Source organism: Nicotiana attenuata, unplaced genomic scaffold (genome assembly GCF_001879085.1).
Source record: "Nicotiana attenuata strain UT unplaced genomic scaffold, NIATTr2, whole genome shotgun sequence".
Classification (NCBI taxonomy): Eukaryota; Viridiplantae; Streptophyta; class Magnoliopsida; order Solanales; family Solanaceae; genus Nicotiana; species Nicotiana attenuata.
This window is the reverse complement of record NW_017670739.1, coordinates 218,853-244,317: the sequence shown is the minus strand read 5'-3', so window position 1 is coordinate 244,317 and position 25,465 is coordinate 218,853. Positions and strand designations below refer to the sequence as shown.

At 37.3% G+C, this 25,465-nt stretch overlaps 2 protein-coding genes across 6 annotated transcripts in view; one reads left to right on the top strand and one right to left on the bottom strand.

Moving 5' to 3' along the window:
* Nucleotides 1–1,606: 1,606 nt before the first annotated feature.
* On the top strand, nt 1,607–6,741 carry LOC109242844 (protein indeterminate-domain 2-like). Its single transcript, XM_019409711.1, has 3 exons — nt 1,607–2,276; nt 2,522–2,918; nt 5,478–6,741. The coding sequence occupies exons 1-3, from the start codon at nt 2,057–2,059 to the stop codon at nt 6,355–6,357; spliced, it is 1,497 nt and encodes a 498-aa protein (XP_019265256.1). The 5' UTR covers nt 1,607–2,056; the 3' UTR covers nt 6,358–6,741.
* A 15,855-nt stretch (nt 6,742–22,596) lies between these two features.
* The window catches only part of LOC109242842, a 27,194-nt gene continuing 24,325 nt past the window's right edge, over nt 22,597–25,465 (bottom strand). For 4 of the 5 annotated variants that reach the window (XM_019409705.1, XM_019409706.1, XM_019409707.1 and 1 more), the window contains 3 exons: nt 24,789–24,904; nt 24,614–24,707; nt 23,615–24,001 (listed from right to left, as the gene is read on the bottom strand). In XM_019409705.1, the coding sequence (XP_019265250.1) occupies nt 23,933–24,001; nt 24,614–24,707; nt 24,789–24,904 (279 nt within the window). In that variant the 3' untranslated portion in view covers nt 23,615–23,932. Of the gene's footprint in view, nt 23,096–23,614; nt 24,002–24,613; nt 24,708–24,788; nt 24,905–25,465 lie in introns of those variants that run through there. The other variant, XM_019409708.1, reaches the window with a different exon arrangement.

Here is a 25,465-nt window from a genome sequence, read left to right as displayed (position 1 = left end):
CATTTTTTTATAAATATGATTATCACTAAATCATAGTAGTAGTTTATTAATATATTTTTTCACTTTAATTTAATACTTAATCATAATAAATTAGTATGATTCGGCGTAAATACATGTGCGAGTAAGTTTTTATCGAGTTGACACCCTCGGAGAATGTGTATTGTGAGATAATCTTTGAGGCTTACTTTATTAGCTACCATCACCTTTAATTTGCCTTTAGGCTTTTACTACCACCTGCATGCATATCCCATATTCTCAAGCTTTTTAAGCTTCTCATTTAGTTAGGAATTCCTCCTTTTAATACTAGTATTATTATTATTCTGTTCAAAACCAAGAGTCTTTCTAGGATTTGGGTGTTGTATAACAGGCATAAAAGAAAAGGCAGAAAGTGAAAATGTCAGACTCAAAGTTAAAAGGAAAATAAAAAGGAAAAAAATTAGTTGGATAATTTGAAACAAGACATGCATTTACTTAACAAATGGATTAATGGGTTTGGGATTCCTTCTGGCCTCATCCTCTCTCTCTCTCTCTCCAGAATCCTTTTTCTTTTTCTAGCTTCCTTGCCTCGTTTGCTCATTGATTTTGTCAATATGAACTTAATTTTTTTTTAAATTATAAATATGAACTTAATTGACATTGTATTAAAAAAAAATTACATTAAAAGACAACGGGTAAGCAATCGTTCATAAAGAATGACACTAATATTTGAAAAAAAAAATAGTACCTGTTATCTACTAAGATAAGTTAGTATGTTTATTAAAATATTATATTGCCAATGTATATAATTTTTTTAATCGTTTCTGACATTCAAATTTGCCAACCCCTTCAAACTTAGTCTGCCATAGCAATCATCACGTTCTGTAAACTGTACATAGTTTCTACCTACTGATAATTTCCTTCTATACTGATATATGATGGTTCCCTTTATTTGCATATATAGATAGATTGATAGCTACAAAAAGAGGAGCATTGCGTAACCAGTGGGGTAGTAGGGGAAATGACCAAAGTGGGGTGCATGGTATTTATTACGGATTTTTCTTTTATTTTGTTATGGATTTAACTTATATATAAAAATATTATATTTTAATCTTTTGGAGAGGTAATTTGTCTTATTTTTAAGTTATTAATTGCATTTTGAAGGACATGTAGTATTATAAGGGACAGTGGCGAAGTCAGGAAATTTCGTAAGGTAATTTGAACACCTTTTGTCACTGGGCTATGCAAGGGTGTTCAAAGTCTATTTTTTAATCGATAACAAGTAATATTTTTCCTTATACGTAGTATAATTTTCCGGCGAAGGATGTTCAGTTGACCACTCTTGCACCAAAATAGCTTCGCCCCTGATAAGGGACGGAGCTAGAGTACTGTCAATGAGTTTAGTCAAACCTATTAACTTTAGCTCAAAAATATATATTTATTTTAATAGATTTATTAAACATAAATAATTATTAATTTAGAACTCATAAAGTTAGAATCTCAAACGCGTAAGCTTGAAATCCCGACTCCGACTCTGCGCAGTAATATTCTTTTAAACGAATTTACTAATATAAAATTCTCTTACAAAGCTAAACTATTTTGTTTTATATAAACCCAACCTATTGTCCATTCTCCTCTCTTTCTTTCCATCTTTTTTGAGTTGTGTACCATTTTTTCTAGCTACTGTAAAATTGCTCAGAGGCAAGCTATATATCCATGGTTAGATAGTGAGTTTGAGAATCATCCATCATCTTCAACTTCACAAGATAATTCTTTTGTTTTTTTCTCCCTTTGGCGTTATTTTTACTCTACAAATTAAATTACTTGGTAGCACCCAGTGTGAATGGTATGTGGCTAATTGTCATTGCCACCTGTTTTTGCTAGCTAGCTCTTTCAATTTACTCCAAAACAAAATCCCTGCTATTTGCTTAGTTGTTTTTGTAATCCAAAGTTGGATTCTCTCTATCTGAATACTCCTATATATATATATATATAAAATTGTCTTTACCTTTTCTTCCACCTGTTGTTCTTAAACCAAGTTTGTTACAAGAAGTAGGTGTTAGCTTTGTATTTATTAGCTATGAATCAAGAAAAGCAAATGTATCATCAGACCAACAGCGGTTGCTTTTCTTTATTGGAATCTTCTTCAGTACTCTCTCATCAAGCTGCCATGTTTTCTGATGAAGCTAGTGTTTCTTCCACCACTAGGGTTCCAAATTTAAGTCCTATGCCTCAATCCATCTCAAATCATCAGCAGCCTCAAAAGATCAAGAAGAAGAGAAGCCTCCCTGGAAATCCTGGTACGTTAACGTAACATTTTTTTTTATAACGGTGGTGTCCAAGCTAGCCTAGGCACACCTCGATTGGATTCTGCTAGCCAAAACATAGCAAGTGGGATTTGAATCCTGATATATATATCCCATGATTTTCTCCGCTAGGTGCAAAAAAGAAAAGTTTACATAGATAAAACCTAGATTGATTTTTTATTTTTATTTTTTTTGTTTACAAATTTCAATGTTGATTGTTTTTGTTATGTGTACGACAGATCCAGATGCTGAAGTGATTGCTTTATCTCCAAAGACACTTTTAGCTACAAATCGATTTGTGTGTGAGATCTGTAGCAAGGGATTTCAAAGGGATCAAAATCTTCAGCTTCATAGGAGAGGGCATAACCTACCATGGAAATTGAAGCAAAGAAACAACAAAGAAAATAGAAAAAAAGCATATGTTTGCCCTGAGCCAACATGTGTTCATCACCATCCTTCTAGAGCTCTTGGTGATCTCACTGGTATTAAAAAACATTACTGTAGAAAACATGGTGAGAAGAAATGGAAATGTGACAAGTGTTCTAAGATTTATGCTGTTCAATCTGATTGGAAGGCTCACTCTAAAACCTGTGGTACAAGAGAGTATAGATGTGATTGTGGAACAGTCTTCTCCAGGTGCGTTATTTTTTTTGTATACTACCAGTGTAATTTTTTTATGTGTTGATTTTTCTTTAGAGCTACGTATTTTTTATTTTTTTACAAAATTTATGATGTCATGTATATACTCAGTTTGAGAGGGTTCTGTGTTTTGTTTTATTAGCAGTACTTAGTTTTTGTTTTGTGGCTGTTCTTACTTACACAAGAGTAGTGTGACCACTGCAGGGAGTGTTCTTTTTAAAAAATAAATTAATAAAAATTGTTGTAAGCTAGTGTAGAAACGGACGCTATTAAATACAAGTAGTCCCTGTTGACTGTTGACAGAGGATATCTATCAAGGAAAATTGAATGCATTACTCAACTCTGAACATGCCAGGGGTTTAGATTTATATGCCAAGAAATCTGGATTATATGTTATTTCTGCGAGTATTTTATTTATAGTTAGTAATATAAATTATTTTACACTATCAGTGCCTTTAATTTCCTATTTCTTGGCTACATATATAATATAAGAAACGCCGATAGGAGAAAAGCTAGAGCCAAAGTCTGTTTCGCTCCAAAATGCCTGGGTTAGATTAATTTGTTGCTAAAGCTTGTTTTATTCAATTTAATTATTAATGGAGCGAAATCCTAAAAAACAGTTAAAGGAAAAAGGTTGAGTGCTTTCTTGTGACTCATGGTTGAGAATCTTGAAATTAAACTCCATGGTTTTTCAAAACTTTCAATGGAGGGTATCATTATTCACTTGCAGATACCCTGTGTACTTCTGAAGTCATCATAGCAACTGAAAATTCTGCAAAAAAAATACTATAAGAAAGTAAAAAAGGAGAGTAGATCATGAGCTGAATTCTTTGCATCTGATAAGATAGCTCATTGCTGGAACTACCAAACATATATATAATTGTATGTGTTAACTTACATTATTTTAGAATTTAATTTATATGCAATGACAATTTAAATATTTTATGATGTTAGTATATTTTAACTTATTATAACAATTTAACAACCTTATTTTCTATGTAACTAATTTTACTTGTTACTAATGATATACTCCATCTGTTTCAATTTAGATGACACATTTCGCTTATCGATAGTCAATTTGACTAAACTTTGAAGCTAAATTGGATTAGTTCAATTCAGTATTTTAAAATTAAAATTTAGATACTCAAATATACGAAAAGTACTAATAAATTTTAATTTTATCTCATGTCAATATGATGAAAAGATAGTAGATTTTTAGATATTGGTTAAAAGTCATATAATTTGACTTTTGATAAGCGTAATGTGTCATCTAAATTAAACGAAAAAAGTACTATATAGTCAGGGGCGAAGCTATGTTGGAGTTGACCACCCTTCGTCGAAAAATTATACTACGTATAAGGTAAAATATTATTTTTATTGATTAAAAATAGACTTTGAACACCCTTGCATAGCTCACTGACAAAGGATGCTCAAAATTTGAACACCCTTATTGAATTTTTTAGCTTTGAAATAAAAATTTTAAGTTTATGCGAGTATAGTTGGGTAGATTAGTGCATGTGTGGCTTAGAGTTGGGTTCGTGCATGAGAGCTCAGATTTCAAGGAAGGCTTTTAGGTGAGGCAGTATGTTGTCCCTGCCAAATTTTTTTCCCTTTGCTTTTGCATGCAATTGTTAAAACATCAGTCAACTGTCTTGTCTCTATCCCCCTTTCTCTCTCTCACTCACAACAATCATAACTCATATTTTATCATTACATACTTTTAATTTTGACCCTCCCTGATTCCATGTTTATGTGAATTCTTTACCTGTTACGAAACTCTCGTGACTTCTCCCATAACGCATGCACAATACTTTAACTAGTTGTCCCCAAGTTTTTATTTTCCTAGTAAATCAGGAGAATGCTATTTCAGGGGAAAATTATTTAGAAAATTTTGTAGCTCAGTTATATATGCTCTCTGTTGTTGATTTCTCAAGATGGTATAATCCGCCCCTAACGAAAAATGACTGTATTTATATCCCTCTCTAAGAGTTATAGTCTAAGATTTTTCAGAATTGTGTTGGCCATATTATGGTTTATTTTAAAGAAATAGTTATATGGCTTAAATAGTTTATATTTTTAACTTATCCATAGAAATAATTGCTGCTTTTAGGTGAAAAATATACAAGTCTTTTAGCAATTGTAGTAAATCCTTTAACAAATGCGGATCTTAATTTTATCTATGTGTGAAGAATGGCTATAACAACAGCTATTGGATATATATCTTCCTAATTTCATGACTTAATAATTATTTGATGAATTTGAACCCATATTGAGAATATAGATTATCGCTAATTTGATGCTTGGCATGAAGATTGAAGAACGCTAATGAATCAAATATTTATTTCTACCTCATACTAATAGTTCATCTCTTGTCATTTTTGTTGTTAGCTGCGAATTTAAAATATAGAGTCAGTTAGTTCAACTCCTTATGTATGTGAGAATTTATTTTCACACCAGACAGATAAATTTCGTGATGAGTTGTACTATACTTGCTCATCTAGTTTTGGATCCGTCACTGACTGTCCTATTATTATGAACTACAAATGCATTTGGCAGGAAGGATAGCTTCGTTACACACAGAGCATTCTGCGATGCATTGGCCGAAGAAAGTGCCCGACTCTCAGCTAACTCAGCCTTAATGCATAGAGCGGCCGTTGCCTCCACCACTATCCCAAACTCAGCTGCCGCTACAACCGAATCCAATTTCCATTTCAACCAATCATCACCAATACTCTTCCCTTTCCCCACCACCAACCAACGCCACTTTGCAAATCCTCCTCCGCCGCCAGCCACGGTGGTGACAACCCATATCTCCCTCAACAACCCATGGGACCCACAAATTCCCTTAAACCCTAATCCTACTCATCATGAAGAAAATCACAACCAAATGATCCATCATCCCGTTCCTATCAAGACTGAATCAATTCACATCCCCGTTTCATCTTCTGTGCCTGCATTTTATCAAGATCACTTTTTTCACAAGGGTTCTTTTTCCATCCCATCTCCTCAACTCTCAGCTACAGCATTGCTCCAGAAAGCAGCTACTATAGGCACTACACATTCCGCTGTGAGTCACGTGAACTCAACTATGGCTCACTTAAACAGAACCTCTCTTGGTCACGTGACCCACAAGATTTCTCCGGAGGATTTTCTAGGGTTTGGATCGGACAATATGTCGAGTACTTGGCAGCAGAAAAGCGAGAATCTCACGAGGGATTTTCTGGGGTTAACAGGAGATCACAATCATGAGGAGTCTTCTGCTAGTGGAAATGGGCGAAATGCCAATGGGCTGCTGTTGTCATATGGAGGAAATGAGGGGATGGACTTTCAACAAACACTATATGAGCGTGACCATTCATCAGTGTTGAAACATCATCAATTGGGCTTTGGTTTTGCTGCTGCTGAGACTGCATCGGAAACATGGGGGAATTGCTGATGAAGTTTACATCAGAGGGTGAATTTCAGAGATTCACTGTTGGAATTTAGGGAGATATCTCTATCATCAACAGAAAGAAGAAAGAGACTAGCAAGAAGAAGGGACTAAAAAGTAGAAAGAGGACAGGAGAAAAGAAAAGGACAATGAAAATAGACTTTTCGTATTTCTCCTATTTGCAAGAACCGTTTTTATCTTTTTTTGTTTTACCCTCTTTTTCATGTTGGCAATGCATATTCTGTTTTTATGGATTTTAAATATTAAGTCTTTGTTAGTTATAGTTTTTTTTTTAATTGTGGTGGTATTTGGATCGGCGGCTTGCACCTCGATTATTTTAGGGTGTACTTATTTTTTTCGAACGTATACAATGATAGTGTAAAATAATTGTGTCACTTATAAATAACTACAGTTGATTATCCATACATATACTGGTAAAGCATATTACAATATGCTAGAATAAATTCAGATATACTGATATATAATATATAAAAACTTTACGATTACATTAATCCAATTATTAAATGGATGCAACTCAACGAAATTGAGACAACTATATATATTTTACCGAACAAATGGTTGTCAAGTAGTCTTGGATGAATAATTTTGGGCTTCAGATGCAAAAGAGAAATAATTATATATTATTTGAAAATTGTCTTAAGAGGAGTATTTCCTTGCTTTGACTAGATACGTCCACTTTTTTGCAGAGTAACCATTTAAAGTGCGTGTAATGTATTTTTCCTCTGAAAGGAAGGGGCTGATTTGCAATTGAGGAAACTTATTGGGGTGTATTTAATTAAGATATACATCGTTCGTATATAAAAATATTTGTATTATCAAGTCACCTAAAATATCTATAAATATTCAATTTATAATCTTGAAAATCAGACATATTACCTGCTACAAATAAATAACAGGTATCTACAAATATAAAATTTCTAATCTTAAGTATAAGACAAGGTACAACATTCAAACATAGTTGGGATAAAAGAACAGTTATAATAATAACTCCATCTTTTGAAGTCTTCATCGAATTAGTATTCACAGACTAACATAAACATAAGCCTAATTAATGCTATTTACGATACAAAACAGTAGTATCACTTTTGCATTAACCATAAATATCTAGTACTTTTCACCACTCCAAATCATAGCCAAAAGATAGTGTATCTCTTTAGAATATGGATTTACTAATTTATTTATTTTTTTAAAAATAGTCTCTATGAACGTGCTTTGCACGTTATCCTTGGACAATCATCACATGCAAACAACGATATGTAATATTATTTTCAGTTGCATTTAATTTATTTTATGAGGTACAAAAAATGTTGTTAGATCGTATCCACTTAATACCTCTTTAAACGTGATGTCTTGGTATATATTCCTTTACTCTTCTTACATTTAGAAAAATATGTCATGACGAATAATCTAACATTAGGGATTGATCGATTATATAATTTATTTATTGTCATTATAAATATGAACATATTAAAAATATTTAATAAAATAAAATTTTAAAAATACCAATCATTTTTTGGCTTGAGAAGTCAAGTCCTGGTGAGAAAGGCACGTGTAGTAGCTTGTTGTTCCATCAAAATTCCGCATAAATTATAAAGGAAACGAAATTATACTCATCAAAGGTGAGGTCTCATAATTTTCCGATCTCGTTATAAATGATTATATAATAAAGATTTAGTTGCTCGTACTATTCCTCTCATCTCTTAGTTAGGTACTAAGAACACAACTTTATATTTTAATTTTTGTATGTGTGTATCTCTATCTTATTATAATGGTAGCATCTGAGGATTATTTTTTAAATTTTATTTCGTTTATATGAGTGATTCACATAATGAAAGATCAAGTGTAATTGTATTGGATATTGATCAACTCTCTTTAACTCTTTAAAAAATATTTAATTTGGATGAAATGATGATTAATTGATAATTAGGATTTGAAGTAAACTATAACTTTACGACTTCAACGTTCAAGAATCTCTAACCTTTTTTATAATTAATAAATCTAAATTCCACACAAACTGGGAAGGATACTGAACGAAGCATCTTTTATATATCCAAGAAGAAGTAGGTAAAAACTCTGCATAGAGTAAAAAAGTATTTTGGGTTTTCTTTGTTTCTTGGTGTTTTCTTTTGGTTTATATATTGTATTGCTGTAAAATATCGGAGAGGAGGGTTCGGCCATCGTCACACTTTTTTCTTTTTGCTATGCAATTTAAATTGGAAAAGAATTTCAACCTTAGGTGTTTTACAGTTATATTTTTAAATTATACAAATATTTAAAGTTATTAAAGTCGAAATATTTCATGAATATTTCAATCGTTCAATATTTAGTTTAAATTATTCGTACTTTTATAATAATAATAATAATAATATATATTAATAATAGGAGTATATTTTTGTTTTAATTGTATCAATTACTATTATGAAAATTTCCACTTTCCTTCACTTATTTATCATACTTCGTCTCAACAAACAATCACTTTAGATTGCTTGACCATTAAACTTGCCAACCATCGATTACAAGTGTTGAAAATATTTTTCTATCGTTTGACTGAAAATTGGATAAGATTCTCATTCTTCCAATCCTGTGAGAGTGGGATATTGCCCTCCCACTGCTGCCCCAAAAAAAGAAGAGGAAGAATAGAAGAATATGCTTCTAGTGATGAATTATGCTTTAACAACGAAGATGTTTGCTCAAAAGTTATCATATATCTTATGAGTGTAAACAATATAAATAAATCACGGGAAAATCATAGCAAACCGTAATAATCCATTAGACCAAATGAAAGATGCGCAAATAAGTACTCAACATTAGGAAGAGAGAAATTAAAAGCTTTTATTGATAATATTGCTTTGGTTTGCCTCTCCATGAAGAGGTTCAGAGCCTTACAATGATGTTCCACTTTCCCATAATATGTGTCTCGTTCTCTCTTTCTCCCTCTCTCTTGAATAGTAAAGAAGAAGAAGCCCCCCCTTTCCAGGGTTTCCTCTCTTGGTATTTATAGCTGTGAGCTTCGTGAGCTGGCAGTAAGTGGCCGTGACCACATTGAGGTTTCGCCTTCACGATGACGGACGGGCCGTGGCCTTGTTGATCTAATCAGATAAGGGTTGAATATCGTTAATTCTGAGTGGTCGTACCACTAATTAATCACGAATTCGCTTGAGACGGGATTAGCTTCGTTAATTATCGTGGGGTCGGATTCTGACCCATACAGTTAGTCCCTCCGCTTATTGAGGTCGTGCCTTGGCTGAGCTCGATGAGTGGATTTCATCGACTGTAGTTTGAGAAACTCGGATAGGGAGGTCGACTGTCGCTTCGGTCGAGGCCGAATTCTCTTTGGCGATGGCCCTTAGCCTTGTAGAGTGTTAGTATTTTGTTATTGTGCTATTAAGTCATCGTTCGATCGAGGTCGAACTCTCCTCCTTGGCGAGGGCGCTTGACCCTTTAACTCACTTCGAGTGGGGTCGAGCGTTATTGTGCTCTGATTCTTACGTTTGTTTTGGGAGCATACCCGTCGACCATGGCGGACGGGTCGACTGTTGTGCGGTCGAGGGGAGTAAGGGCACGCTTGATACGTGTTTGGCGACGTCAAAAAATTTCTAGGGCGCACGGAGCATCTCCTCAGCGTTCACAAGTCGTTACAACCATTTTGAGGGCGAGACGCCGATTGGTGACTGCAAAGCTGCTTCATGGAGCCTGTCATAATGACGCACATTCCTATGGAATCGAACCAGTGTGCGGTTGGTCATGTAGTTAATGGTGGCTGTTGGGGTTCATGAAGGCCACTTGTGTTGCCTATAAATAAAGGCTGAGGCATTCATTTTATTATATTCTCACTGTTTGTCTGAGAGAGATTCTGAAGAAGCTTTCCTTACTGCTATTTCATCTTCGTCTTCATCCCTCAAACTTCGTTTCTTTCTCGTTATTGAATCAATCATGGCAGGCAGTTCTTCCCAAAACGTTCTTCCGACGGATCTTCCGATTAACTCTCCGATGACTGAGGGGCCATTTCCGGCAATGGGCGATGCAGGACTGGTGGAGACCGGTGAAGCTCCGTCGGTTGACGAGATAGTGCCTCTACCCGGAGGTCCGATGACTGATTTCACCGCCGATAGTGGGGAGGATCAGGTGGATGAAGCCCCATTACTGGGGGAGATTGGGATGTCCCGACTACGGGGACAGGGGGTCATTCCCAGCTATGCTGACGTCGTTCTCGCTAGAAGCGAGGAGAGGGTCCACACCGACCGTAGGGGATACTGCGTCTTTTACGCCTATCCCTTCAAGCTGGGGTTTAAGCTCCCGCTCCCAATGCTAGTGGTTGATTTCTGTCGTTATTACGGGGTATGCCCGGGTCAGCTTACTCCTTCTCTTTATAAATTATTAGCAATGCTTACCAAATACGCAGAATTGGCCGGTAGGAGGTCACGCTGCAGCATGTGCTTAGCCTCTATGCTCCCCAGAGAGTTCGTGGTACCATGATTCGAGCGTGCCCTCGCGGGACGAGGGGCCTGACTGCGAAGCTGGATGATGAGGTCGACCCTCGCCCTTTCGAGCATTTCTTCTACATCGGAACTGAACATTTAGTGGCGTGCTCTACTGGATTCTCAGAGGCTTGGAATCATGCACGTAAGTTCCTTAATCATTGAATTCCCTTTTTTGCCCCTCCTTACGTCTTATGCTCATAAACGTTAACTCGTATCAATTTTGTAGCCGAAAAGTCGCCGCGGGCTCCGTTGGCTGGGGTTCGTGAGTGGGTTGAGGCCGTGCTCCCCTATACAGTGGGGATATGCACATCGGCGTCTTTCTGGGAGAGGCATGGCCGTAGACCTGTGGCAGGTAAAAAATTGATTTCTTCTTCTGTTCCGCTTTGTTTCGACACTATTCATCAACTTTGTTTTTCTGTGATCAAGGAGGGCACGCCGCGTCAGGGACCCTCAGTTGGCTTTCCGTCGGCCGGGTGCAATCGCTCGACTTACTGCGGCGCCTGTGTCGCGCTCAATACCGAGGGCGGCATCAGTTGAATCTTGAGCGATTCCTTCTCCAGCACGGGCCGCACTTCGGGATGAGGGGCCATCGGGGGTTGTGCGCCCTAGGGCGGAATCACCATCAGACGGGGAGGAGGAGAGGCCCTTGATAAGGCGTAGGGTCGTGTTTACGTCGGCTCCTCCTGTGGTAATTAATTTGGACTCTCCTCCAATGGATGCGGAGAGGGGTGCGGTCGCGGCGCCTGCTCTTGAGGGTGGACAGACAATGGGGGTTGCCCTGGCTGGCTTAGGCCATGATGATGCCGTCGCTTCGGCGATTCAGTTGATGGTTCCAGTTGCTGAGACGGGAGGTAGTTCCTCAGCGGCTGGTAACGTTGGTGAGTTAAGCACTCCTTTGTCGGCTGTGGCGGGAGGTTCCACCTCGCTGGCGGCTGAAGGAGGAAGGGATGCTGTAGAGGGTGAGTACGAGTCTGAATCCGACTTGGACCCCGACGACGTCCGTATGTTCCAGGAAGGCTTCACCAATTCAGCGGTGCGCGCAGAGGGGCGGTCTCGCTTCGTCGAGGTTCCTAAGGAGCTGAACTTATTGCTCCAAGGGAGTAGCTTGGTCCCGCAGTTTGAGCTGCTGTGCTCGGAGGCCGAGAACGCGTCATTGAGGGGCGTCACGGATGTCAGGCTAATGAACGAAGTGGCTGTGATGGGCTTGAGGGTATGTAATATAATGTCGGTTCGCTTATTTTTCATCTTAGTTTGAACTTTATCTTAATCGTTGTCTTTGCTTTGCAGTCTTATTTGTTGGAGGTGGAGAGCATTCGTCGAGCCAACGTCCGTTCGGGGATAATTTTGCGGGTGCTGGAGAAATACCGCCACTACCGTGATCGGTGCCGAGAGATGCGTATGCGCTTGAGGAATGATCCCCGTAGTCGGACCTTGGTCTAGGAACTGGCGAGGCGGGAGCTTCAGATGCAGCAAGCACTTGGCAGAGCGAGTGCTCTCGAGGAGCAGCTCCGGCGGAAGGATGAGGAGCTTGAGGCGGGGAGGAGGGCTGCAGCTGAGTGTGAGCGCCAGGGCCAGGCTAAGGCGGCGGAGGCCGCTGCGGCATGGAGCGGGAAAGTGACTGCGTTGGAGGGTGAAGTCGCGGTATTGAAGCTTCAGGTGAGGGATGCCTCGTCGAGGGCTGGGGCGTTGAAGGAAGCTATCCGCGTGCACGAGTCCCAACGGGCGTTGGAGAGGGCTGCTGCGGCCTTTAGAGAAGCGAGTCTCGAGGAGCGGATCGGTGTCTTTGAGCAGGACGCCCAAGTCATGGCGGACCGGATCACAGCCTTAGAAGAAGAGAATCAGCGCCTACGGGATCAAGCTGCTTCTTCCAGCCAGGCTCGCGAACTTTGGGTCTTTGCCGAGGCCCAACGTGATGTATATAAGAATTTGTGGGAGGCCGGCATCGTGACCGAAGCTGCTTTCGAGGGAGCGCGTCAAAAGGCTCGTGAGGCCCGTACCGACTGTGGTTTTGACGCGGCGACGCTAGAGTCTGACGCTGGTGCAGATGGTGGCGCAGATGGCACCGAGTAAAAAGATGTTATGCTATTTTTCTTGTTTTTCTTTCTTCTTTCCTTGTATTGATCGGCCTTGGCCGGGTGTAAGCGGGGAAGACCGCAATTAACTTCATAGATAAATGAGATCTCCTTTCCGTTATTTGCCTTGTATCTATTTTGTACCTCTCTTTTTCCCCCTTAGATTTTTCTTTGCATGCGCTCGAAGGGATGACTTACCTTTGAGTTTGACTCTGGTAGGCATATTAGTTTTTGATTGTTGACGACTTTTCTTCTTCGACTCGGGGTGAGCGAGTCGGAGCCATCGCTTGGCGATAGCGGCACTTAGCCCTTAGTCACAGTCCCAGTTCGGGCGCGGTCGAACTACCGACCGTGGTGATAAAAAATGCAGCCTTGTAGTTTGACCGGGGCCGGACTTTACGTGCCCCCAATCTTAGTTTGAGTTGGGAGTACTTACTTGAAGGGCGAGGGTGCCTAACCTGCGCCTCGATTCGTTGGAGGTTGGATTTTGCTGAGTTCAACGACGAAGGCGCTCGGTTCGGGTCCCGGTTCGAATATGGTCGAACTAGTTAGATTTGAGGATGAAGGCGTCTAGCCTCACGGTTCGCGCGCGGTCGAACTCGTTGGATTTGATGGCGAACGCGCGTAGCCTGAGTCCCAGTTCAACTGTTGTTGAACTTAGTCCATTTTGATGGCGAAGGCGCATAACCTGAGTCCCAGTTCAACTGTTGTTGAACTTCGTCAATTTTGATGGCGAAGGCGCATAGCCTGAGTCTTGGTTCAACCGCAGTTGAACTTACTGGCGAAGGCGCATAGCCTGAATCTTGGTTCAACCGTAGTTGAACTTACTGGCGAAGGCGCGTAGCTTGATCTTGGTTCAACCGTAGTTGAACTTACTGGCGAAGGCGCATAGCCTGAATCTTGGTTCAACCGTAGTTGAACTTCCTGGCGAGGGTGCGTGGCCTTGATCTAATGACGAAGGCACTTAGCCTGAGCCTCGGTTCAACCGTAGTTGAACTTACTGGTGAAGGCGCATAGCCAGAATCTTGGTTCAACCGTAGTTGAACTTACTGGGGAAGGTGCATAGCCTTGATTTCCAGTTCAACTGTTGTTGAACTTTGTCGATCTTGATGGCGAAGGCTCATGGCCTGAGTCCCAGTTCAACTGTTGTTAAACTTTGTCGATCTTGATGACGAAGGCTCATGGCCTGAGTCCTAGTTCAACTGTTGTTAAACTTTGTCGATCTTGATGACGAAGGCTCATGGCCTGAGTCCCAGTTCAACTGTTGTTAAACTTTGTCGATCTTGATGACGAAGGCTCATGGCCTCAAGACAGCCTATATACCCTGGTTCGGTTTGGATTTGAGACCTTGAGCGGCTCATCCGTTGTCTTCCCAACCAGGGTATATAGGCTGTCTTGAGGCGACTCTCGGCTCGAGATATCTCCGTGCCGGTTTCTGGCCGGAGCTCGTATCAGGGATGTGGGAGATGCCTTGCAGAGACCTCCCCTTAGGAGGGGTTGGGGGGTGAGGCTTCTTCTTTTGTTTGCACTATCTGAGATCGGAGAGAGAGAGAGAGGACTTAGATCTTGATTTGTAGATCTTCGAGTTCCCGTTCGAGTTTGGCATTTCTTTCCGTTGTCCGAGGAGAACTCGCGATTTTGCTAGGAAATCCCNTCAACTGTTGTTGAACTTTATCGATTTTGATGGCGAAGGCGCATAGCCGGAATCTTGGTTCAACCGTAGTTGAACTTACTAGCGAAGGCGCACGGCCTTGATTTAATGGCAAAGGCTCATAGCCTGAGTCCCAGTTCAACTGTTGTTGAACTTTATCGATTTTGATGGCGAAGGCGCATAGCCTGAGTCATGGTTCAACCGTAATTGAACTTACTGGCAAAGGCGCATAACCTTGATTTAATGGCGAGGGCGCATAGCCTGAGTCCCAGTTCAACTGTTGTTGAACTTTATCGATTTTGATGGCGAAGGCGCATAGCCTGAGTCTTGGTTCAACCGTAGTTGAACTTACTGGCGAAGGCGCGTAGCCTGAGTCCCAGTTCAACCGTTGTTGAACTTTGTCAATTTTGATGGCGAAGGCGCATAGCCCGAGTCTTGGTTTAATCGTAGTTGAACTTACTGGCGAAGGTGCATAGCCTGAGTCCCAGTTCAACTGTTGTTGAACTTTGTCAATTTTGATGGCGAAGGTGCATAGCCTGAGTCTCACGCTGTGGGTATTGGGTGTTGAAGCTCGGTTTTGATTCGAGACCTTGAGCAGCTTATACGTTGTCTTCCCAATCGGGGTATGTAGGCTGTCTTGAAGCGACTCTCGGCTCGAGATATCTCCGTGCCGGTTTNTCGTACGTCCGGGAGTCGGAGGGCGGGAGATGTCCTACAGAGATCTTCCGTTAGAGGGCGGGGAGGGGCTTCTTCTTTTTGTTTGCACTAGCTGAGATCGGAGAGAGAGAGAGGGCTTGGATCTTGATTTGAGATCTTCCAGTTCCTCCACGGTTTTGGCGGTTCTTTCTTTTTGGTCCAGGGAAGAACTACGCGATTTTGCTAGGAAATCCCCACAGACGGCGCCAAATTGTTTGCTCAAAAGTTATCATATACCTTATGAGTGTAAACAATATAAATAAATCACGGGAAAATCATAGTAAACCGTAATAATCCATTAGACCAAATGAAGGAAACGAAAATAAGTGCTCAACTTTTGGAAGAGAAATATAAAAGCTTGTATTCATAATAGTGCTTTGGTCTGCCTCTCCATGAAGAGGTTCGGAGCCTTACAATGGTATTCCATGTATGTGCATTGTTCTCTCTTTTTATCTCTCCTCTCAATAGTTTTCGAAGAAGGCCCCCCTTTTCCAGGGTTTCCTCTCTTGGTATTTATAGCTGTGAGCTTCGTGAGCTGGCAGTAAGTGGCCGTGACCACGTTGAGGTTTCGCCTTCACGATGACGGACGGGCCGTGGCCTTGTTGATCTAATCAGATAAGGGTTGAATATCGTTAATTCTGAGTGGTCGTACCACTAATTAATCACGAATTAGCTTGAGACGGGATTAGCTTCGTTAATTATCGTGGGGTCGGATTCTGACCCATACAGAAGACTTAGTTAAAGATATGACACAATAAAAGAAAAGGATTTATATATGTGATATATGTTTACTAGTTGGAAATACATTTTAGATTTGTTACAGAACTTCCAATTTTATATATATATTTATATATGTAAGACTTATTTTTTACTTTTATTTTATTTGATATGATGATAATATGAGTTGCTTAAATGAAGAAGTGTATGGGAATTAATATAGTCGATGTCAACTTATTTGGGATCGAGAGATAATTGTTGTTGTTGTTGATTAATTAGGGTCGGAGATATTAATCTTAACTAAAAAAACAGTCGGACAGTAGTAGGGCCTTTTAGAGTTTTGGTAAGAGATAGACTCGTTGTGGAAAAGCATTTGTACTCCGCATGCTGTATACTTTTATTTACACTTTTCACTTTTTACTTTTGAAGTAAGATTTACCAACTCAAAAATTTAAAAAGTTCGAGTTCATATTTTTAGAAGGAATGTTTATTTGTCCTGCCGTATTCACAAGATTATTTGGTTTGAAGACTCAGTACGTTAATCCCAACGCCAAAAAATATGGGCCAGTAAATAGGTCACTTTAAACACCATTTAATTAGGGCGACGGGTTTTTATTTTTTAAAAGATATTCGATACATACAACTTAAATAAGATACATAGCCGTATTTTTTAGATTAGACTTGGTTAGTCAGCGTTTGCCAAGTCATTCAAAAATAGACACTATTTTGCTATAACAGAGATCGGTCCAGCATAATATACTGGAGTTCGGTGCATCTGTGTATGAACTTCCAGCATATTATGCTGAATCGGTATACTTTGTTGGCTCCAGTATATATGCTAGAGTATTTTACGGATTTTGAATAGTGTCTTCGTTCAAATTTATCTTTACATAAAAAGTGGCTACATTTTGATGACTTTTGAAACTATGACTATTTTTGAATGGCCACCTGTAAATCTGGCTATTTTTGAATTTCTCCCGATATATTGTAAGTACTCTTGATGAATTATCTTTATTGATTCTATCATTTACCGATTCGACTTAGGAGCAGCAATCATTGCACATCTAAGAGATTGATAAAATTGGAATAGGATATCCTTAATCGAGTGCTACAACAATTCTTGAATGGGAAAGGTTCATTCACATCCCCAAAACCAAAGGCAAAAATCTATGGCCAAGCTATTGCCTTATTAGCCGTTATGGCAAATTGAATTTGTTACAAAAAATAAGAAGTCAATTACTGTATTATTTTCTGGCATACCTTTATTGTTCCAATCGGGTGTTGAACGATTTTTCTTAAAGGATATGTAAAAACCTTTAAAGATACATAATAGCATAACGCTATATATATATATATATATATATATATATATATATATATACTAGTTTCTATAAACGTGCGTTGCACGTTAATAATGGAATGTAAGTGTTAAGTCAATTCTTTATATGAAGAAACATCAAACTTAATTCATGAGAAAATCATATATATATATAGGAAAAGTGAAAGAGTTTTCATAAATTATCTTTTCTCGTAATCGACGTTTTTGTTCTACAACTGCTGCAATTAGCAATTTATTTTCAGCATTTACTTTTATGTAGTCTTTTTTGGCAAAAAGAATATTAATGATCACCTTTGTTTGTAAATATTGTTATCCGTACATTGAATCTACCATTTATGTATCATGTGTACACAAAAATTAATTTGTCAGGTTTTACACACTCAATAAAGCAGTATAATTATTTTATAACATTTTGAAATTTTTTACCTTCATAGTCGTTGATGCTATTAATTTTGAAATCTGCAATCTTCATTTCTCTGATAGCTTACTTGATTATTTTTAGCAGTCATATATACTATCATGCATGTATTTTAGTATGGAGCTTAGTGAATTATTAAATGTTTCATAACTATATTGTAAGTAGTAATATTTTGTGAGGTGAAGAAATAATATTGTATAGTACTAAATTTGTAGCACTTTATTTCTTGTCTATTAATATTCTTATTACTGTTTTCGGAATCTCTGCTCCCGTAACCAAGCTATTTGCTGTCTTATCTCGATTTCAATGCTAAATTTTGCATTTTATTTAATTTATTTATCATTTTGAGATCAAATCGATTCGCTTGTCTATAAACCATGCACGTTATAAAATTCAACTGTACCATTTTACGAGCAAACAGAAATATGACGCAAAAAAAATTTCCGATGGATTCACGATGCTTATAACTTGTGATTAGCTTCAAGATCATGAAGACTGAAAATTTTGGTAATTTTTGTCCTAGAATTTGGTTTGCTCCTTTTTATTTATTTGACAGAACAAGGAATTAAGGGTTGAAATTGTAGAAGGTCATTAAAATATTCAACTGAATAGAAGAAGAAAGAACAGGAAAGATCATTAGTGGGGTTTTAAGGCTTCTAGAGAACAAGATATGTATCGCTGCAATAATTTGGTTTGTAAGCCTTTTAAAATTATTTCTCTACACTTATTATTAATTTTTTTACGTTTCATACTCAATATAATATTTTCTACTACTTGAAGAACGAAGGATAGGAGGTGTATCTTGTATGTCCAAAAAGGAATAGAATTACAGCTTCCATACTATGCATATTATTAGCGTGAGTTAAGCCCTTATCCCACTACAAATCTTTATCCTAACATATGCTATTTCTCGTTGTTTCCTTCCTTGTTAGGTTTGACGCTAAATATTTTAAGGGTATTATGTGTAGTTTATATCGAAAAAGAACTTAAGTCTTAGGTGATTTACATTATATCCTTAAACTATAAAAATATTTAAGGTTATAAAAGTCGATCAATATTTTGGGAATATTTTAGTCGTTCAATATTTAGCCTAAATTATTCGTGCTTTTATAATAATAATAATATATATATATATATATATATATATAGAGAGAGAGAGAGAGATATTATTATTTTTTATATAAAAAAAAATATCACACTTCCTTATAAGAATGAATAGATAGGCGTTGCCTCGTGCTAGCACGGGCCCAACAAATTGAACACTCCGATATGCACCTTTAATGTTTGTTTGAAAATATATATTGCAATTAGTTTGAGTAATTAACAATTTGGTACATTTATCTTTTATATATTTACTTAGTTAATATGAGATTGAGCTTTATTAAAATAAGGTTATTACACGCCCCAATTCTCAAGAGGGAAAAAAATTGATGGTAATTACATGATGACATTTTGTATTTTTTCTTTTTAAAGTAGATTAATAAATAAAATAAAAACTCTTTTCCTTTTCACATTTGACTCTAAAAATGTTCTTTCTTGCTACTGAATTTCCAATTCTATTCCAAGTACGCATTTGTCTTCTTACCATTGGTCCTCAATATTTTTGTAAAGTGTCCGTGTTTAAAATTAATTTTTTGTCATCCTTAGTCAAATTTAGAGGTTTTAGTTCTTTTTTATAGCTGCAATAATAATTTTTGTGCCCAATCTTAATTCTCATTTTTCTCTTAATTTCTTCGTTCATTTCCCCGAGTTTTTCTTTTCCACCATATGAGCTTATTCTCATAATTTAGATATCTATTTTTTTAATTGTCTCTCATCTTCTATACTATTAGCGAATTCATCTATCACAAATAAAAAGTTATCCTAATACAATGATTTAATCTATCATTATCAAAAAAGTCAAATCGGTAATAATATTACATTAATCTGCTCAACTAATCAGATAGCTTCATATACTTTATCTAAAAATATTGAAATGCTACTTATCATTTCAGTTTTTCATATTACTATCGTATATTTAATTCATTTTATTTTATTAACCAATTGTTGGGTACAATAATCTAGCTTTTCAATAAATATGTTTTGTTGCTTCTAAAGTATGTTGTTTTATTAGATGAACTTTGAAAAAGAAAAAAATTAAAAACGGTTAGACACTATATTTGCTTTAGAAATTAGTCAAAATGACATTAAAATAAAATATATAAATCAAATACTTGAAATTAATAAATTAATAAGTTGATCCTTGTCAAATATTTAGTCTCATTTTACTCGTATTTGATAGAGTATAATACATTTTTCTTGTCACGACCCAAAATCCACTAAGGGTCGTGATAGCGCCGGACTCCACTGTCAGGCAAGCCAACAACAAATAACTAGTAACCTGTCGTTTAAATATTTTGTGAAATCACTTCTTTTAGGCGTTTAAACAATACGTGATGAATTCCACTGAACAAATGATGAAACAATTAACAATTTTACATTTCTGAATAAACCCATAGACATCCACAGAACCCGGTGTCACAAGTGCATGAGCTATTTCTAAGAGACAATACAATACCACATCCGTCCGGAATACAAATGGACAGAAAGTAAATACAATATACTGGAAGGGACTATACAAGCCGCGGGCCGCCTCGAGTAATGCAACTCACCTAGTCTCAGTATCATCCATACTGCTACGCCCAGTAGGCCACTAGTAGTACAAGTGCATGTGCAACAAAAATGCACAGAAGTGTAGTATGAGTACATAAACAACGTGTACTCAGTAAGTATCCCGCCTAATCTCGAAGAAGTAGAGACGAGATGGCAACTTCGACACTTACTAAAGGTCCAGTAATAATATTATAAATGTGATGACTCACAGATCCATTAAGAACAACAGTAAAATTCACATGAGTCACTAAACAGGTGAAAGTTCCTTTTTAATTAAAATCTCCGGATTCATAATCCATTAATTGACAATTATCTCAAGTCAGGGAAAGCAGGTATTAATATCAACAACTTTCACAGCAAGCAATACAAGCATGCGCAACTCATGCCGAGGACGTACGGCCCGATCCAACAATATTTAAACTGTGCACTGCCGAGGGTCGAACGGCACGAACCATAGATGCATCTATTACCTCGCTCGCGAACCATACTGCGACGCGGTCAAATTTNCTATAAAAATATTTAAGGTTATAAAAGTCGATCAATATTTTGGGAATATTTTAGTCGTTCAATATTTAGCCTAAATTATTCGTGCTTTTATAATAATAATAATATATATATATATATATATATATATATATATATATATATATATATATATATAAAAGAGAGGAGAGCTGAAAATGGTAAAAAGTAAACGCAAATAGTGAGAAATGGCGGATCGATCGGACCACCTCTTTTGGGTTGAGGGAATTATTTGTAAAATTGCTATTTCCCAGGCATGAATCTTTTTGTTTAAAGTAGAAGTCCCATGCATCTGTTATGAGGTACGAGTAATTAGCAATTACATAAAAAATAAAAATAAAAAGTTATGAAATCGAAGCAAGACGTAGGCCTTTCCTAAAGGGAAGTAGCGAGAGCGAGAGCTATAAAAACCTGCGTATAAGCGTGAGTAAAAAGGCCACTAAGTTGATTCTGTGTGTGTAACAGTGGTGGTCCGGAAATTAGTGGTACAAACAAAGAGCAAAAGATAAAGAAAATAAGGTTAAAAAAACTAAAGATAAAAATAGAGATAGAGATAGTAAGAGAGAGCATTGTTACAGTAAAAAAGAAGAGAACACAATGTCAACGGTTTTCATCTCTTTGTGGGCGCATTAGTTCTTTCTTTTGCCATTCACAGACTCTTTTTCTTTATTTTTGTGCACCACATTACATATATACAACCTTTCAACGTACTTGGCTCCTCAGTCCTGACAAGAAAATTATTACGTTTTGTATGACCACTAAACAAATAACTTCAAAATCATGCGAGGAGAAGATATAAAACTGTGTCCTCTTTTTGTCTTTTCCCTTTTTTCTTTTTCTCTTGTAGCTTTTTCTCGTAGCAATATCAAGACAATAAGTACTATGTATTGTAGTTTACTCTTAAACTGATACAAAGAGATGTTAAATATTAGATGATGCATTATGTTTGTTTTCCAGTTTTAAGTTATTTTCCTAGAGTGATGATTGAGGCCTATGTTGCTCAAACTCTTCGAAAATGTGGTCAGTTGTGCGTCAAATCCTTAAAAAGTAATGTTTTTTTTAGAATTCGACACGGACGCGATATCATTTTTGGAGAGTCCCCGCAACATTGGAGAATCCAATACAACTAGAAGGACGGATGTTTAATTAGAGCTACGAGTTCAACTGAACAAGTAGTTTTAGCCCATACCCTATAATCTATATATGTGTTAAGAGATCAACTACATACTTACAAATATTAAATTTCTAACCAAGTAACTCAAATTTCTTTGTGTCCTATGATATCCCGAACCCTAAAATTCAAATCCTGGATCCCATATGAGAAGATTCTGCTCTACTGATAGAGGAGGCGAGAGGCGGTGCAACGCAAGCCGAAGCAAAATTAGTCGTTTTTGGTCAGACATTTATCCCAAATCTCAATGGAATCTAATTTTTCAGCAAGTGCGTCGAAGAATTTTATCTCTTCCTATATTCTACTCCAGACTATTCTCTATCTTGGCTAAGTGCATCATCATATTTGTTTAAAAACTGGAAATGTTAACATTCCACAGAAACATGGCTTGAACTTGATGCTTTAATTATACGGCTACAATAGTTAGCATAATATTTCGAATCTCAACACTTAATAATAATAAGACATACCCAGGAAAGAGGAGACATGAACATCACAAAAGAAAAGAGGAAAGAATCACATTCCATTAGTCTCAACAAAAGTATATGCAGCATCCAAAGGCACATCAGTGGGCCTTAAGGAATTAATAAAAGTTGTGACAGTGTATTATGGTATATCCAAGCTTTTAGAAAGTTATATAATTAGTTGCAGGTCTAAGGTACATTATATACCATTTGCCTACTAAAAAAGATACTCTCTTTTTCATCTTTTCCACTGGGTCATAGGCAGATATAAAAGCTTCTATTCTATCTCCACTCATCCCATCTTTAAATGTTTGCCCTTTTATTCCTTTCGTCCTCCCTTACAAAACCTAATAATTACCAAACCTTCTTTACCATGCCTTAGTTTCTTTTCCATTCAGCTTGGAATCCCCATGCAAGTGCTTCTTTTCCTTGAGAACCCTCAAGTACCATGCAAAAGGTAAAGGCCTATGACACATGCATGTTTCCAAAGAATTCACATCTTCTTGGCTAATTCCAACTTGATCTTTAGTAGCGCAGAATCTGCATGATCCATAACTTTCTTTTGCATTACTGCTAAAGATTTAAAGAAAACAAAATAACATGGGAGCAAAGAACCAAGTATATCTCATTAACTGCCTGGCTTTGGGGTCGAAAAGATACTAGCTTCTCCAATACAATAACAACAAACCCAGTGTAATCTTATAAGTGGTCTGGGGAGGTAGAGTGCTATACTAGCTCCTCCAATATTACCCAAACAAAATGTTCTAGATAGTCATAGTGAGCCCTATCTCAACTCTCACATGAACTGGACAGAAATGTCAAGAATGATTACTAATAAAGTATTGCCCCTATCATTTGAAAAAGAATATCCATGGTCATTATTATCTTTAAATTCGCTTTAAGCTGACACAAAAATCAATATTTTGAAGCTTGTTAACTCACTAAAGCAAGTGAATTGGTAATTAGCTACATTCAAGCAACTTGAACTTTTGTAAAACTTCTCCTTCTACCCAACCCCCACGCTAAAAAAATAAAATTATCTTACAATCGACCAGAGTGGAAAGAAAAGGCAGAAAATGTCATATCAAGAATTTCTATTAATAAAAGAATCACTTCTAAATTAACGCAACTTTCTAATCCAAAATATTTTAGGTATTATACAATATAAACAGGAAAAATCTGAAATTCAATATGAATTATGTTGCACAGAATCTACAAAAGCACGCAATAAATGGCAGCTAAATTTTGTAGGGACCTCGGTAATATAGGGCTACAGCAGCATGATACCAAATGAAAAGGAAAAGGGCGGAGAGGAAAGGACTCCGGCGTGAATCCAATTTCAGACGGACCAATATTCTCATTGAAGTGCTTGGTAACCTATTTGGCTGCTGGTTTTGGCTCATCAAGATTAATTCCCATGTACTGATCGAGCACATTTTCAAATGCCTGAATGTCATAATAAGCAAGGCTAAGTCATATTGGTTTTTCTCATTCTCCAGTACGGACTAATGACGAGAACTCAATTGAAGTAAATCCATTATTAACCATTGACATTGACATCTCATACTAATACAACTAAGAGAAAAATGAAGTTGACACTAGAGAGAAGACATTTTGCTTCATGTAGTATGTCCGAGTGCATAAATAAGTACCACAAACACGAAAAGAATCAAATCAGATCAAACAATTTTAGAGCCTGTAGTTTATCTGATCTACATCAGAGAACACTATATGTTGAAAGACTAAATAACTCGGAGGACCCAAGTACAACCCCTTGAGAACTTACTCAAAGCAACAAAAAGGTTGGACAGATGCGCCACGCTCATTTTGGTCCAGATATTAAGTAGATTGGTCATCCGTCAAATGATTTTATCACCAGTTACAACAACGATATTATATTCATATCATCGAGAAAGAACAACGAAAATAACAATAAATATAAATTTCATTCCTTTCACCAGGAAATGCAGATACCAGCTTAATAAAATGTGACAGAATGCATGTAATAGTTGAATAGCAGATAAGTTGCATTTAACCTTAAGGATCTAAAAGTCGCACCTGACGAGCAACCAACTCCTTGCCATTCAAAAGTACATCCATTGCGGCAGACTGGTCATCAAACACACCATGAAAGATCCGGTAGAATTCGTTCCTGTACACATCATCGGAAACTGGGACATTAAGAGCAATAGAAATTTTGTAGTCCACAGAAATGCATGCAGACAAAACATACTGGTCTTCTCCTGAAATTAGCTGATCCATCTCTTCAAATTTTCGAGTGAGGATCTCTGATCCAACAGGAGTGAGTACATGCAGTACTAAGGCCTCCAGTGTTCTTGGAAAATTGTTCTGAAAATGAGAAATTAGCTTCATTAAAGCAATGAAAGGGGAAGGAAACTACCATGGAGAGCTGAAAGGATTGGGATGAATAATGCATGGAGAAAGCCTTAATAAAACAGCAGCTGACTCAAGAAAAAACAAGGTGGTCTCAGGGGAAAAAAGGAGGAAGATAAAAACAAACCATGAGAAAACATATCACATACTCCAAAAGTTTGTCCAGCCTCCAAGATGCTAAAGCATTTGAAGGATAAGGGCTCACTCACTTAAATATTGGCAGGAAATACTTGTCCAGTATAGCTAAATACAGATTCTACCTACTCTGATTTTAAGAATGCTAATACACTGGTTTCCACCCTACAAACACAGGAGTTCTAAGCTTGTATATAAATGTCCAATAGAGCTTAAATTATAGCATTAGATACATACTATTGCATCATAAAAAAATATTGAAACCACAATTTATCAGGAAAAACATGGTATAAATCAAATAACCAATGATCATATATCTTTATTTAGGTAAACAATAATCATATATCTGCCAATATGATGTTTCTACTTACAATCCCCCCC